The sequence below is a fragment of the Ovis canadensis genome, chromosome 4, assembly GCF_042477335.2.
Source record: "Ovis canadensis isolate MfBH-ARS-UI-01 breed Bighorn chromosome 4, ARS-UI_OviCan_v2, whole genome shotgun sequence".
Lineage (NCBI taxonomy): Eukaryota > Metazoa > Chordata > Mammalia > Artiodactyla > Bovidae > Ovis > Ovis canadensis.
In genome coordinates this window covers 30149807-30167337 of record NC_091248.1, presented here as the reverse complement: position 1 = coordinate 30167337, position 17531 = coordinate 30149807, and the positions used below count along the sequence as shown (strand labels likewise).

The following is a 17531-nucleotide window of genomic DNA, read 5'->3' as shown; positions in this document are numbered from 1 at the left end:
GTGGCACACACACACACGCACACACACACACACACACACGAATAAAAAGCCATAAAAAAGAATGAAATTCTGCAACAACATGGATGGACCCAGAGAGCATTATGTTTAGCGAAATAAACCACAGAAGGACAAATACTGTATGACATCACTTACATGTGGAATCACAAAAATAATACAAGTGAAGCAGGTGCAAAATAGGAAAAAACTCACAGATACAGAAAACAAACTAGCGGTTACCAAAAGGGAGAGGGAAGGGCAAGTTAGGGGTATGGGATTAAGAGATACAGGCTACAATATATAAAAAGAGATGAGCAACAAGGATGTACTGTACAGCACAATTATAGCCATTACATTATAATAGTGCTTATTTTATGATAATTTTTATTGGTACTTAATCTATGAAAATATTCAATCACCATGTTGTACCCCTGAAAGTTAATATTGTAAATCAACTCTACTTAAATAAAACAATAAATGTACCTCGTTTAGCAACTATTTACTGGATGCCTAATTTAATTTCAGAAGCTGATTTATAAGCAGCACTAAGCCCTGCTTCTTCAAACAGAATTTGAATTTATCAAGAATTCTTCAAGACTTCTGGCTTTTCATAATTTAAAAGGTTGACTTGCTTCTGGATAGAAAAAAATGGGATGATTTTATAAATTGAACCTGAAGGACACATCTAAACTGATATACAAGAGAAGTCTGACTTGATGACAATATTTCAAGTGATTAATGGTCCACATTTTTATAGATTTCATATACATCAACTAATTCTGGAATTAGTAGAAAAATATTTTAAAATCAATCGTATAACTTTTCAAGTAATCTTTTAAAGCAAAAGTCATTCATTTACTAATGTGGCTTCAATCCCTGGGTGGGGAAGATCCCCTGGAAAAGGGAATGGCCACCCACTCCAGCATTCTCACCTGAAGAATCCCATGGACAGAGGAGCCTGGTGGGCTACAGTCCACGTGGTCGCAGGGAGTCAGACACGACTGAGCCACTAAACCACAAAGTCGGAAAACACTCACCTAAAAGGACAAAGCCGTCTGCCTCTGTCTCGGGTACTGACGGCTTCTTAGATTCCAGAGGCTTTCTGAACAGGTGAAACATTGCTGCTTCTGCCGTTACCTGAAAGAGAAGCAAACATCGTATTATGTGAAACTCAGATGAAAATTTCACCCTTCTTACTAAAAAGCCAAATGTAAAGAGATCACAATAAGTACTTTTAGGAATTCTATCCCCAAACTTAAGAACACGAGCCCTCTTTAGGTAACAGAAGTATCAGAAGACAACACCTGAATATCAGGAGCATGGACTTCCAGTTTGACATCTTGTGTGCCTTGAATCCTGCAACCTCTCTCGACTTCTAAACATGTAGGAAAAAATCCAAGAAATCACTACAAGTAAAACTAAAATCAACAGATAACACCAAGTCTAAAAGGATCCCAATAACCATTAACTGGACACTGGATTGAGGAAAGAAAAAAAAAAACCTCTCCAGATTTCTTATCATGCCACGTGACACTGAGGGCAGCTGAAAAAAGAAGGCACTACACACACCATCCAGAGCTGGTTATCTGATTCAGACACTCAAGGCTCTATTCATGGAAAAACTGCAGCCAGATTTAAATCCCTATCAGGCAAATATCTGTACTGGTGAGATTATTGTACACTGCCCCCTACACACACACACACACACACGCCCTCTCTCCTCTTTGTCCTTCCATCTTTGGACATTCCAATCCCAAAGAAAGGCAATGCCAAAGAATGCTCAAACTACCACACAATTACACTCATCTCACAGGCTAGTAGTGTTTAAAATTCTCCAAGCCAGGCTTCACTAATACGTGAACCATGAACTTCCAGATGTTCAAGCTGGTTTTAGAAAAGGGAGAGGAACCAGAGATCAAATTGCCAACATTCGCTGGATCATCGAAAAACAAGAGAGTTCCAGAAAAACATCTATTTCTGCTTTATGGACTAGACCAAAACCTTTGACTGTGTAGATCACAATGAACTGTGGAAAATTCTGAAAGAGATGGGAATACCAGACCACCTGACCTGCCTCTTGAGAAACCTGTATGCAGGTCAGGATGCAACAGTTAGAAGTGGACATGGAACAACAGACTGGTTCCAAATAGGAAAAGGAGTATGTCAAGGCTGTATATTGTCACCCTGCTTATTTAACTTCTATGCAGAGTACATCATGAGAAATGCTGGGCTGGAGGAAGTACAAGCTGGAATCAAGATTGTCAGGAGAAATATTAATAACCTCAGATATGCAGATGACACCACCCTATGGCAGAAAGTGAAGAAGAACTAAAGAGCTTCTTGAAGAAAGTGAAAGAGCAGAGTGAAAAAGTTGGCTTAAAGCTCAACATTCAGAAAACGAAGATCATGGTATCTGGTCCCATCACTTCATGGCAAATAGATGGGGAAACAGTGGCTGACTTTATTTTTCTGGGCTCCAAAATCACTGCAGATGGTGACTGCAGCCATGAAATCAAAAGATGCTTATTGCTTGGAAGGAAAGTTATGACCAACCTAGATAGCATATTTAAAAGCAGAGACATTACTTTGCCAACAAAGGTCCATTTAGTCAAGGCTATGGTTTTTCCAGTGGTCATGTATGGATGTGAGAGTTGGACTATAAAGAAAGCTGAGCACCGAAGAATTGATGCTTTTGAACTGTGGTGTTGGAGAAGACTCTTGAGAGTCCCTTGGACTGCAAGGAGATCCAACCAGTCCATCCTAAAGGAGATTAGTCCTGGGTGTTCACTGGAAGGACGGATGCAAAGAGCTGACTATCTGAAAAGACCCTGATGCTGGGAAAGCTTGAAGGCAAGAGGAGAAGGGGATGACAGAGGATGAGATGGTTGGATGGCATCACCGACTCAATGGACATGGGTTTGGGTAAACTCCAGGAGCTGGTGATGGACAGGGAGGACTGGTGTGCTGCGGTTTATGGGATCGCAAAGAGTTGGACATGACTGAGTGACTGAACTCAACTGAACTTTGTACATTCAGCTTTATATATTTGGGCAGGGCAACAATGCCTAGAAAACAACCGGGAAGGAAGCTAAAGGGAGTTGGGGAGAACATGTACCATTCTGAGGACAGTCCCTACTAGCAAAGCAACACAAGAGACAGCAAAGCAGAATTCCTGGTGGCATCAAGTGCCCCACATTTCAGTTTCGTATATTCTGGCCATATCAGAATATCCTAGTGTAACAGGCAAGGTCGGCTTGGAGTACAAAATGAAGCAAGGCAAAGACTAACAGAGTTTTGCCAAGAGAATGATCTTGTCATAGCAAACACTCTCTTCCAGTAACACAAGAGATGACTCTACACATAAACATCACCGATGGTCAATACTGAAATCAGATTGATAGTATTCTTTGCAGCCAAAGATGGAGAGGCTCTATACAAAGAGCAAAGACAAGACCAGGAACTGACTGTGGCTCAGATCATAAGCTCCTTATTGCCACATTCAGACCTAAATTGAAGAAAGCAGGGAAAACCACTAGGCCATTTAAGTATGACCTAAATCAAATCTCTTATGATTATACACTGGAAGTGACAAATAGATTCAAGGGATTAGATCTGATACAGTGCCTGAAGAACTATATGAGGTTCGTAAGACTGTGCAGGAGACAGTGATCAAAACATTCCCAAAAAAAGAAATGCAAAAAAGCAAAATGGTTGTCTGAGGAGGCCTTACAAATAGCTGAGAAAAGAAGAGAAGCGAAAGGCAAAGGAGAAAAAGGAAAAATATACCCATTGAATGCAGAGTTCCAAAGAACAGCAAGGAGAGATAAGAAAGCCTTCCTAAGTGATCAATGCAAAGAAATAGAGGAAAACTATATAATGAAAACAACAGAGGAAAACAATGGGAAAGAATAGAGAGCTCTTCAATAAGGAGATACTCAGGGAACATTTCATCCAAAGATGGGCACAATAAAGGACAGAATGGGCCTAACAGAAGAAGAAGATATTAAGAAGTGGCAAGAATACACAGAAGAACTATACAAAACAGATCTTAATGACCCAGATAACCACAATGGTGTGCTCACTCACCTAGAGCCAGGCATCCAAGACTGCAAAGTCAAGTGGGCCTCACGAACATCACTATGAACAAAGCTAGTGGAGGTGACAGAATCCCAGTGGAGCTATTTCAACTCAAAGATGATGCTGTGAAAGTACTGCACTCAATATGCTAGAAAATTTGGAAAACTCAGCCGTGGCCACAGGACTGGAAAAGGTCAGTTTGCATCCTAATCTCTTAGAAGGGCAATGCCAAAGAATGTTCAAACTGCTGCACAAATGCACTCATTTCACCTGCTAGCAAGATCATGCTCAAAATACTCCAAGCTAGGCTTCAACAGTACATGAACTGAGAACCTCCAGATGTACAAGCTGGATTTAGAAAAGGCAGAGGAACCAGTGATTAAATTGCCAATATCCTCTGGATTGTAGAAAAAGCAAGGGAAATCCAGAGAAACATCTACTTCTGCTTCATTGATTAACCTAAAGCCTTTGACTGTGTGGATCACAACAAGCTTTGGAAAATTCTTCAAGAGATGGGAATACCAGAACACCTTACCTGCCTCCTAAAGAAACCTGTATACAGGACAAGAAGCAACATTAGAAGCCGACATGGAACAATGGATTGGTTCAAAATTGTGAAAAGATTACATAGAGGCTGTATACTGTCACTCTGCTTATTAACTTATATGCAGAGTACATCATGAGAAATGCCAGGCTGGATGAAGCACAAGCTAGAATCAAGATTGCTGGGAGAAATATCAATCACCTCACATATGCAGATGACATCACCCTTATGGGAGAAAGCAAAGAACTAAAGAGCCTTTCAATGAAGGTAAAAGAGGAGAGTGAAAAAGCTGGCTTAAAATTCAACATTCAAAAAATGAAGAACGTGGTATCTGATCCCATCACTTCATCGTAAATAGATGGGGAAACAGTGACAGACTTTATTTTCTTGGGCTCCAAAATCACTGCAGATGGTGACTGCAGCCATGAAATTAAAAGACACTTGCTCCTTGGAAGAAAAGCTATGACCAACCTAGAAAATGCATTTAAAAGCAGAGACATTACTTTGCCAACAAAGGTCTGTCTTGTCAAAGCTATGGTTTTTCCAATATTCATGTATGGATGTGAGAGTTGGACCATCAAGAAGGATGAACGCCAAAGAACTGACACTTTTGAACTGTGGTGTTGGAGAAGACTCTTGAGAGGTCCCTGGACTGCAAGGAGATCCAACCAGTCCATCCTAAAGGAAATCAGTCCTGAATATTCATTGGAAGGACTGATGCTGAAGCTGAAACTCCAATACTTGGGCCACCTGATGTGAAGAACTGACTCACTGGAAAAGACCCTGGTGCTGGGAAAGATTAAAGGCAGGAGAAGGGGATGACAGAGGATGAGATGGTTGGATGATACCATTGACTCAAAGGACATGAGCTTGAGCAAACTCAGGGAGACAGTGAAGGGCAGGGCAGCCTGGCGTGCTGCAGTCCATGGGGTCACAGAGACTGGGTGACTGAACAGCAACAAGACCAGAACAGCGAGCAGGGAGGGTAGGTCAAGATTTTATCTGGTCAAAAGCCTTCTAGAAACGGAGATTGGTTTGGGTACTTGTGTAGGTCAACCTGCCCTGAGTTGTAGATCAGAGTAGATGGTAAAGGAGTCAGTTTGTTGGAAACATATCTGGCAGGTTTCACTTTCTAAAATTAAAAAAAAAAAATGGAGAAGAAGAACACAAGCTGTGTGAGGAAGGAAATATTTCAGTAAAGGAAAAGGAAGAGCCTATGAAATCTGCAAAGACAGAGCTTACTGGATATAATGATGGAGCGATAAGAAAAGTCTGGAAAAATTTTGCCATCCTCAAAACAGTATAAGGAGACATGGCCTTTAAATCTGGCAAAAAGAAAGTGAAGTTGCTCAGTTGTGTCCAACTCTTTGCAAGCCCATGGACTGTACAGCCGACCAGGCTTCTCAGTCCATGGAATTTTCCAGGCAAGAATATTGGAGTGGGTTGCCATTTCCTTCTCCAAGAGATCTTCCCAATCCAGGGATCAAACCAGGGTCTCCCGCACTGCAGGCAGACACTTTACTGTGTGAGCCACCAGGGAAGCCCCAAAAAGAAAAAACAAGATTAAATGGAAAAGCAACAGGAAAAGATGAAAAGACAAGGAATGAGATTAAAAAAAAAAAAAAAAACCTGAATAAGATAAAAAAGAAACTGATTCAAGAAAGAAATGATATCAGAAAAGAACTGGTTGGCTTACAGGCAGGAATGTAAGGAAATAAAGTTCATCAAAGACTTAAAAGATTGGAAGAAGCAACTAAGTTCTCAACGTTAACAGCTAAGACTGAAACAGAGAACGCCTCTGAAGGAAGAGCAGATAACTAAAACTCAGTCTTGGTAAGTGACAAATCAAGGATATAATCATCAATCTGACACTAAAGCCTCAGCTGGCATGAATATGTGTGCGTGTGTGGTAGCTGCTCGGTTGTGTCTGATTCTGAGACCCCATGGACTGCAGCCCACCAGGCTCCTCTGTCCATGGGATTCTCCAGGCAGAATACTGGAGTGGATTGCCATGCCCTTCTCCAGGAGATCTTCCCGACGCATGGGTCGAACCCAAGTCTGCTGAACTGGCGGGCTGATTCTTTACCACTGAGCCACGAGGGTAGCCCGTCACTTAGGACACAAAGGGTGAAGGCATAGAGACAAAGCAGGCCAGTGTCCAGCTGGAGCCTCACAGAGAAAAGATACCTTTGAATAAATAAAGGGGGGCACATTTAAGGGTGAAAGATGAGAAATGCTGCAGATCTAAGAGCTACAGTTACAGTTATATAACTATAGTTATATTTATATATATTAACTTTATAGTTAGAGTTAGCCAAATTGTAGATCTAGCTACAGATACGTGAAGCTGACTACAATCAAATAGATAAGTAACCAATACACTTTTGGAGAGCTGCGCTGCCAAAGTGACTACCAGTCTGGATTAAAGGAGGGCTATGACTACTGGATACTTACAGCAACCCTGAAGACAGAAAGCTGCCAGAGCAAACTGCTAATCCGCCAAGGACGGTCTCCTCTCCAGGGCTTACTTCAGTGGTAGCCAAGGAAGTTACTGGAAGAGGAAGGAACTCCAAGAGGGTGGAGCCAGTGGGGCTGGAGACTGCTGGGGAGGTGGGGTGGCCTCCCAGGAAGCAGAATCGGGGCATAATTAGTTAACTTTCTCCAACCCAAGGCGGGGCTCCCCCATGATGCCTGCTCAGTGGGATGCCAGAACTGCCCTCCTCTGTGCCTGCCGTCAATCTCCCAGCCCCTCCTTTCTGGGTAGGAGCGGTTTGGGCATTACCTTTCCCAGTTACAGGATGGAACAGGACAGACCGCAGGTCTCTTTAGTTCATGAAGTCACCACCCAAGAGCGCCACATCTGAACCTGAAGAAGACATACTGACCTTAGAGCATGTTGCTATGAATGAATGGGACAGAAGGTTCAAGCAGCTCCTCGGGAAGGGGTGAGTTACTTGGCCTACAGCAGGGAGAGAGACCTGAGCACACAGTGACCACAGATGAGAACCATGGAACCATCAGGCTCTCAACGTTCTATCAGGAGCCATATAAGGACTGCAGTCTTCTACCCGCCTTGGAGGCCAATGTGGCAATGTCCCTTGTTCAGTTCACTGCCACGAGTTAGTAGAGCTCTAGAACAAGGAGCTTTGTGGACAGAGAGAGGTGTTTCAAAAACTGGTTCCTGATTTTAGCAAACAGAATTCAGCAACACATCAAAAAGCTCATACATCATGATCAAATTGGGTTTATTCCAGGGGAGCAAGGATTCTTCAAAATATGCAAATCAATCAATGTGATACACCATATTAACAAATCAAAAGACTAAAACCATATGATCATCTCAATAGATGCAGAAAAAGCCTTTGACAAAATTCAGCACCCATTTATGATTAAAACTCTTCAAAAAATGGGCATAGAAGGAACCTACCTCAACATAGCAAAGGCCATATAAGATAAGCCTATAGCAAACATTATTCTTGATGGTGAAAAATGGAAAGCATTCCCTCTAAGATCAGGAACAAGACAAGGGTGCCCATTTTCACCACTATTACTCAACATAGTTCTGGAAGTCCAAGCTACAGCAATCAGAGAAGAAAAAGAAAGAAAAGGAACTTAGATCAAAAAAGAAGAAGTAAAGCTCTCACTGTTTGCAGATGACATGATACTGTACATAGAAAACCCTAAAGATAGTATCAGAAAATCACTAGAGCTAATCACTGAATTTAGCAAAGTTTCAGGATACATATCAATACACAGAAATCACTTGCATTTCTATATACTAACAATGAAAAATCAGAAAGAGAAATTAAGGAATCAATCCCATTCACCATTCCAACAAAAAGAATTAAATATCTAGTAATAAACTTACCTAAAGAGACAAAAGAACTATACACAGAAAACTGTAAGACACTAATGAAAGAAATCAAGGTGATGTAAATAGATGGAAAGATAGTCCATGTTCCTGGCTAGGAAGAACCAATATTGTGAAAATGACAATACTACCAACTGCCATCCACAGATTCAGTGCGATCCCTATCAAATTACCAATGGCATTTTTCACAGAACTAGAACAAAAAATTTCACAATTCATACAGAAACACAAAAGATCCCCAACAGCCAAAGAAGTCTTGAGAAAGGAGAATGGAGCTGGAGGAATCAACCTTCCTAACTTCAGATTATACTACAAAACTATAGTCACCAAGACAGTATGGTACTGGCACAAAAACAGAAATATAGACCAATGGAACAAGATAGAAAGCCCAGAAATAAACCCATGCATCTATGGGTACCTTATTTTTGACAAAGGAGGCAAGAATATACAATGGGGCAAAGATAGCTTCTTCAATAAATGGTGCTGGGAAAACTGGACAGCTACATGTAAAAAAATGAAATTAGAACGCTTCCTAACACCATACATAAAATGGATTAAATGGATCAAAATGGATTAAAGACCTAAATGTAAGACCAGAAACTATATAATTCTTAGAGGAACAGAACACTTGATGACATAAATCAAAGCAAAATCTTCTATGATCCACCTCCTAGAGTAATGGAAATAAAAACAAAAGTAAACAAGTGGGACCTGATTAAACTTAACAGGCTTTTGCACAGCAAAGGAAACTATAAGCAAAGTGGAAAGACAACCCTCAGAATGGGAGAAAATAATAGCAAATGAAACAACTGACAAAGGATTAATTTCCAAAATATATAAGCAGCTCATACAACTCAATGCCAGAAAAACAAACAGCCCAATCAAACAGTGGGGAAAAGATCTAAACAGACATTTATCCAAAGAAGACATACAGGTGGCTAACAAACACATGAAAAGATGTTCAACATCACTCATTATTAGAGAAATGCAAATCAAAACCACAATGAGATATCACCTCACACCAGTCAAGATGGCCTCATCAAAAAGTCTACAAACAATAAATGCTGGAGAGGGTGTGGAGAAAAGGGAACCTTCTTGCACTGTTGGTGGGAGTGTAAATTGATACAGCCACTATGGAAGATGGTATGGAGACTCCTTCAAAAACTAGGAATAATACCACCATATGACCCAGCAATCCCACTCCTAGGCATATAACCTGAGGAAATCAAACTTGAAAAAGATACATGTATCCCATTGTTCTTTGCAGCATTGTTTACAATAGTTAGAACAAAGACGCAACCTAAATGTTCATCGATAGATGAATGGATAAAGAAGTTGTGGTACACAGTGGAATATTACTCAGCCATAAAAGGGATGCATTTGAGTCAGTTCTAATGAGGTGGATAAACCTAGAGCCTATTCCACAGAGTGACATAAGTCAGAAAGAGAAAGATAAATATCATATTCTACTGCATATATACAGAATCTAGAAAAATGGTACTAAAGAATTTATTTACAGGGCAGCAATGAAGTCCGAAATGCAATACTTGGATGTGATCTCAAAAATGACAGAATGATCTCTGTTTGTTTCCACAGCAAACCATTCAATATCACGGTAATCCAAGTCTATGCCCCGACCAGTAATGCTGAAGAAGCTGAAGGTGAACGGTTCTATGAAGACCTCCAAGACCTTTAGAACTAACATGCAAAAATGATGTCCTTTTCATTATAGGGGACTGGAATGCTTAAGTATGAAGTCAATAAACAGGCAAATTTGGCCTTGGAGTACAGAATGAAGCAGAGCAAAGGCTAATAGAGTTTTGCCAACAGAACACACTGGTCATAGCAAACACCCTCTTCCAACAACGCAAGAGAAGACTCTACACATGGACATCACTAGATGGTCAACACCGAAATCAGACTGATTATATTCTTTTCAGCCAAAGATGGAGAAGCTCTAAACAGACAGCAAAAACAAGACTGGGAGCTGACTGTGGCTCAGATCATGAACTCCTTACTGCCAAATTCAGACTTAAATTGAAAAAAGTCTAGACCATTCAGGTATGAACTAAATCAAATCCCTTATAATTATACAGTTGAAGTAAGAAATAGATTTAAGGGACTAGATCTGATAGATAGAGTGCCTGATGAACAATGGACGGAGGTCGTGATATTGTACAGGAGACAGGAATCAAGACCATCTCCAAGAAAAAGAAATGCAAAAAAGCAAAATGGCTGTCTGAGGAGGCCTTACAAATAGCTGTGCAAAGAAGAGAAGCAAAAAGCAAAGGAGAAAAGGACAGATATACCCACTGAATGCAGCATTCCAAAGAATAGCAAGGAGAGATAAGAAAGCCTTCCTCAGCAATCAATGCAAAGAAACAGAGGAAAACAACAGAACAGGAAAAACTAGAGATCTCTTCAAGAAAATTAGAGATACCATGAGAACATTTCATGCAAAGATGGGCTCGATAAAGGACAGAAATGGTATGGACCTAACAGAAGCAGAAGATATTAAGAAGAGGTGGCAAGAATACACAGAAGAACTGTACAAAAAAGATCTTCATGACCCAGATAATCACAATGGTGTGATCACTCACCTAGAGCCAGACATTCTGGAATGTGAAGTCAAGAAGGCCTTAGAAAGCATGACTATGAACAAAGCTAGTGGCGGTGATGGAATTCCAGTTGAGCTATATGAAATCCTCAAAGATGATGCTGTGAAAGTGCTGCACTCAATATGCCAGCAAAATTGGAAAACTCAGCAGTGGCAACAGGACTGGAAAAGGTCAGTTTTCATTCCAATCCCAAAGAAAGGCAATGCCAGAGAATGCTCAAACTACCGTACAATTGCACTCATCTCACACGCTAGTAAAGTAATGCTTAAAATTCTCCAAGACAGGCTTCACCAATACGTGAACCATGAACTTCCAGATGTTCAAGCTGGTTTTAGAAAAGGCAGAGGAACCAGAGATCAAAATGCCAACATTCACTGGATCATCAAAAAAGCAAGAGAGTTCCAGAAAAACATCTATTTCTGCTTTATGGACTAGGCCAAAGCCTTTGATTGTGTGGATCACAATAAACTGTGGAAAACTCTGAAAGAGATGGGAATACCAGACCACCTGACCTGCCTCTTGAGAAACCTATATGCAGGTCAGGAAGCAACAGTTAGAACTGGACATGGAACAACAGACTGGTTCCAAATAGGAAAAGGAGTACGTCAAGGCTGTATATTGTCACCCTGCTTATTTAACTTATATGCAGAGTACATCATGAGAAATGCTGGGCTGGAGGAAGTACAAGCTGGAATCAAGATTGTCGGGAGAAATATCAATAACCTCAGATACGCAGATGACACCACTCTTATGGCAGAAAGTGAAGAAGAACTAAAGAGCCTCTTGATGAAAGTGAAAGAGGAGAGTGAAAAAGTTGGCTTTTTCTGAAGCTCAACATTCAGAAAACTAAGATCATGGCATCTGGTCCCATCACTTCATGGCAAATAGATGGGGAAACAGTGGCTTTATTTTTCTGGGCTCCAAAATCACTGTAGATGGTAACTGCAGCCATGAAATTAAAAGATGCTTACTCCTTGGAAGGAAAGTCATGACCAACCTAGACGGCATATTGAAAAGCAGAGACATTACTTTTCCGACTAAGGTTCATCTAGTCAAGGCTATGGTTTTTCCAGTAGTCATGTATGGATGTGAGAGTTGGACTATAAAGAAAGCTGAACACCGAAGAATTGATGCTTTTGAACTGTGGTGTTGGAGAAGACTCTTGAGAGTCCCTTGGACTGCAAGGAGATCCAACCAGTCCATTCTGAAGGAGATCAGTCCTGGGTGTTCATTGGAAGGACTGATGCTAAAGCTGAAACTCCAGTACTTTGGCCACCTCATGCGAAGAGTTGACTCATTGGAAAAGACTCTGATGCTGTGAAAGATTGAAGGTGGGAGGAGAAGGGGACGACAGAGGATGAGATGGTTAAATGGCATCAACAACTCAATGGACATGAGTTTGCGTAAATTCCAGGAGTTGGTGATGGACAGGGAGGCCTGGCGTGCTGCGGTTCATGGGGTTGCAAGGAGTCAGACACGACTGAGCAACTGAACTGAACTGAATGAAGAAACAGACATAGAGAAAAGACTTATGGACATGGGGAGAGAGGAGGAGAGGGTGAGATATATAGAAAGAGTAACATGGAAACTTATATTACCATATGTAAAATAGATGGCCAACGGGAATCTGCTTTATGGCTCAGGAAACTCAAACAGGGGCTCTGTATCCACCTAGAGGGATGGCATGGGGAGGAAGATGGGAGGGAGTTTCAAAAGGGAGGGGTTATTTGCATACCTATGGCTGGTTCATGTTGAGGTTTGACAGAAAACAGCAAAATTCTGTAAAGCAATTATCCTTCAATAGAAAAATAAATTAATTTAAAAAAAAAAAGAAGGTAGGGAACAAAATAAGTAAACTTTAGAGCTAGAAAAGAAAAAAAAAAAAAAAGGAAAGTGGTTCCTGTTCTAACAAAGGAAAAGCCTTTAAGGGAAGGACTCAAACTTCAATACATTTTCATGTCTGGCCATAAGACCGAAATGGAACAAACATAAAAATCAGAAAACCAGTTCTCATGAGTCATACTCAAGCCCCCAAAGTTTAGGTACACTGTTATAAAACTCAGAGCAAATTCAGCAGTAGTATAAGAATCTTTTTAAATTCAAGTATTTTGTACAGAACTTATAATTCAAATAATTAATTGAAGCATTTAAGCTCTCCATAACCTATAAAGAAAAGTTAAAACAATACACAGGCTTAAACAGGCTGCATCAGGTTGTCAACAGTACGACTTCTGTGGCAATGGATAGTATTACAGTTTGTCACTCTAGAACATTAGAAAATCCCAAACATATCAGAGAAGGAGAGAGAACTTAGCTTCCAAGAAGTCAAGAACCATCCAGGCATGGAAGAAATGGGTCAGGAATAGGAAAAGGGTAGTAGAGACAGTATAAAAGAACTCAGAATGGCAGCAAAGTTTGCTACAAACATCCACGGGAAATTGCTCTAAAATTGCTACAAAAGTATCCATCACCCTCACCCCTGTCTTAACTCCTTCAAGATGGGAGGGAGTTTCACACATGACCACGGTCTTAACTCCTTCAAGATGTTTTCCCACGGGAACATGGTGCCAATTTCACAACCCAACTCTTGGGAATTCCCTTGTACCATCAACGCTGCTGACATTAGTGATTCATTCATTCCACTAGGTACCTAATTCAGTCTAACTATATAGCTTTACAGCAATCACTCTGCATGTAAAGGCTATGTCCTGAGACACTAAAATCTACAACAAATTATCTTTATCCCATGGTATTTTTTGTCATTAAAAACACAAAGTGGTATAAAAATTTATCCTAGCAGAGCTGGCAATACCATTCTGCCATCTTCCCTCTACAGGCTAGTCCCACAGCAGGAAAGTTACACGGCTAGGTCACCACTCCAGCAGCCAGATTTTCTGACCCCACCTAAGACTAGAAACTGGGCAAGAGAAAGGGAGTAACTAACACCCCAGTAACACCTGCCAGGCTTCTACAACATGTCAAGCACAGTACCAAAATGCCTTAAAGACTCTCTCTCCTGTAATCTTACCATCACCACACCAGGTACACAGAATTAGGCACATCATGTAAATGAAAGAACTGAAGTTAGTTACATATGGATGCAAATGTATATGGCTGGTCAACAGCAGAGCTAGAATTTTAAACCAAGTCTCTTGGGCACCACAACTGAACGTTTTTCATCAACAAAGCACCAAAGACAAAGAGCCCGTAACAAAGCATTTGTGTTGGACTTCAACAGAGTATTTCCTAGTATTAGTCAAAATACATTTGATCAGTTTCACGCTAGTCTTTCTAAATCCCTACTTTTCCAAACCACGCTCAGCTCTGTGTTCTGAAGACACTTGCTAATTCCACAACATCCATGTTCAAGACTTTCACTTAAGAAACAGTCATAAAATATAAAGTAAGTGCTTAGGCCAGATACTAACCGGGCACTAAAAATGCAGCTGCTGCTTCTGCTGCTAAGTCACTTCAGTCGTGTCCGACTCTGTGCAGCCTCATAGACGGCAGCCCACCAGGCTCCCCTGTCCCTGGGATTCTCCAGGCAAGAACACTGGAGTGGGTTGCCATTTCCTTCTCCAATGCATGAAAGTGAAAAGTGAAAGTGAAGTTGATCAGTCATATCCGACCCTTAGCGACCCCATGGACTGCAGCCTACCAGGCTCCTCCATCCATGGGGTTTTCCAGGCAAGAGTACTGGAGTGGGGTGCCATTGCCTTCCCCGAAAAATCCAGCACTCAACTTATATGTAAGGGAACAAACAGTGACCTGAACCTACCTGATTTTGAAGGCAATCCTGAGCAAAACTAAGAGGGATTTAGAAGCCCCACCCCCAAAGCGCAGAAGGCCTGTAGCAGCCCCGGTGCCCCCGGCTAAGCAGATGGGAAGCCCCAAGCACGCGTGCTTCTGACATACATGGCTTTGACGGTGGCCTTCTTCTGCTTGTTCCAGCATGTTCCAGCCTCATTTCCTTAGATACGATGTCAGCATTATAAAAATTGTCAACAGTGAGCAAATTTTACACTTACAGATGGGAGAAATATCAAAATTTATTCTTAAAAAGCCATTATCCCCGGCAGCAACACTATGGCCTGGCTGAGCTGGGAAGGCCCAGAAGGCCTCCTAATCCCCAGATGCTGGGATCCTGGAGCTGCCTCCACACAGCGGGGGATGAAGTGTTTGTTCACTGTCCAAGACACAGGTTGGGAGAAAATCCTTGCAAATCACAGATCTGAAATAGGATGCGTGTTTAGAACATATAAAGAACTCTTAAAATTCAATCATGAGAAAAAAAATTCAATAAAAACTGGGCAAAAGCTGCAAGCAGGCTTTTTCCCAAAGATGATACGTGATGGCAAAGAACCACATTAAATGATACTCAACATCATTAGTCAACAGGCAAATGTAAATTAAAATCTCAGTGGGTTAACACTATATATCCTTATTAACACTGTAAAGGGCGTGCCATGCCAACTCTTGACAAAACCATGGACCAACTGGAACTCTTGCACACTGTGGTACAGCCTCTCTGGATAACGGTGTGGCAGTTTCTTAAGAAAAAGTTACCATATACACCTACCATATGACCCAGACCTTCTCCTTTAAGTATTTACCTAAGAAAAACAACAGTGTATGTCCATATTTATATGCAAACTTTATACAGCTTTTTAGGTAACAGCTCCAAACTGGAAACAACCCACATGTTCAACAATAAATCAAAGAAGAAACAAACTGCAGCATACCCATCGGAGAAGGCAGTGGCACCCTACTCCAGTACTCTTGCCTGGAGAATCCCATGGACGGGGAGGAACCTGGTGGGCTGCCGTCTATGGGGTCGCAGAGTCAGGCACGACTGAAGCGACTCAGCAGCAGCAGCAGCAGGAGCATACCCATCATACTATTCAGCAACAGAAAGGCATGAAGGCCTAAGATACGCTACAACACGCATGAATCTTGGGAGGGGGAAAAAAAAAAAAACAGGCTGAGTGAAAGAAGCCAGACCACAAAAAACTGCTAGAAAATGCAAACTAACATAAAGTGACAGAAAGCAGATGAGGGCCTGCCTAGGGAATGGGAGGTACTGGGAGGGAAGAGTGGGAGGGAGGAATTACAGCGACCACAAGGAAACTTCTGAGGGTGACCGATTCATAACCTCAATTGGAGTGACGGTCTCAGGAGACATACACATGCCAAAACTCATCAAACTGCACACTTGCAACATGCGCACTTCATCCTATGTTGATAATACCCCAAGAAAGCGATTTTTAAATTATCAGCATGATACTCTAGGCGTTATATAAACGCAGCGTGCTGTGCTTAGTCGCTCAGTCGTGTCCGACTCCTTGAGACCCCATGGACTATAGTCCACCAGGCCCCTCTGTCCATGGGATTCTCCAGGCCAGAATACTGGAGTGGGCTGCCATGCCCTCCTCCAGGGGATCTTCCCAACCCAGGGATCGAACCCGGGTCTCCCTCATTGCGGGCAGATTCTTTACCGTCTGAGCCACCAGGAAAGCCCATGAACACTGTGGTTCACAGTTACTCATTGTCTCAAATCTCTTAAACCACTTTGTGTGGTTACAGGTGCAGCCTTCATATACAAAGCAAGATGCTCCTTTCTCTACGCAGTCACTAAAACTGGAAAATGAAAGGACAGTGCCTTCACTCTTAATGACACACAGGCTGCATGCAGAAGGCTACTCTGATCGCTGCGCAGGGCAGATTTTACTGAAGGAAAGTGGGTAGCACAAGTAACATATTTATTTTTCCTATTATGCTAAGATTTACCTTTTAAATAATATTACCCATGACAAAAGGACTAAAGATAACCTGATTTTCACAATCTGATCATCTTGTTTCAATAGACTTCTTGATAATGTAAATACATTAAGATAATGTAAATATACTAAGATGCCTATGTAGGACTGATATAAATCAATCCAGGAAATTTTATACTGCTGAAAAACTAAAATCATGAACCATGTTTAATCTTCCTCTTCTGCAGGATGAGTTGTGAATTGCATGGTTACACAAAAGTAATAAAATCTAAATAACAAGTTTCCTAATTTATTCCAAGAGAGGCGAAAAAAGACAAAAGTCCATGCTTTGGACAGTTTAATCATAAAAGATTATATTACCCCTAATAGCATTAAACAGTACAAAACATTCCAGAAGGCTCAATGAGAATAAAGAGCCCTGTTACATGTGACCAACAGGCAGCCTTGAGTTTAACTTCATTTGATGGGCACAGACGTAAACCAGGAAGAAAAGGGAGGACTCTCCTGTGAGAAGGGTCAGCAGGAACAAAGAGCACAGCCTGCTGATGGGATAGCAGAGGGATCTCAGCTCACTGGAAGCACAGAGGTAAACAACAGAAGACTACAGAAGCAAAGCAGAGGGGCTTCCCTGGTGCTCAGGTGGTTAG

At 41.5% G+C, this 17531-nt stretch overlaps 1 protein-coding gene across 5 annotated transcripts in view; it reads right to left on the bottom strand.

The window, feature by feature from the left end:
• The window catches only part of UMAD1 (UBAP1-MVB12-associated (UMA) domain containing 1), a 280794-nt gene that overhangs the window by 241829 nt on the left and 21434 nt on the right, over window positions 1-17531 (bottom strand). For 3 of the 5 annotated variants that reach the window (XM_069587511.1, XM_069587513.1, XM_069587514.1), the window contains exon 2: window positions 1035-1134. In XM_069587511.1, the coding sequence (XP_069443612.1) occupies window positions 1035-1116 (82 nt within the window). In that variant the 5' untranslated portion in view covers window positions 1117-1134. Of the gene's footprint in view, window positions 1-1034; window positions 1135-7400; window positions 7485-17531 lie in introns of those variants that run through there. The other 2 variants (XM_069587515.1, XM_069587512.1) reach the window with 1 other exon arrangement.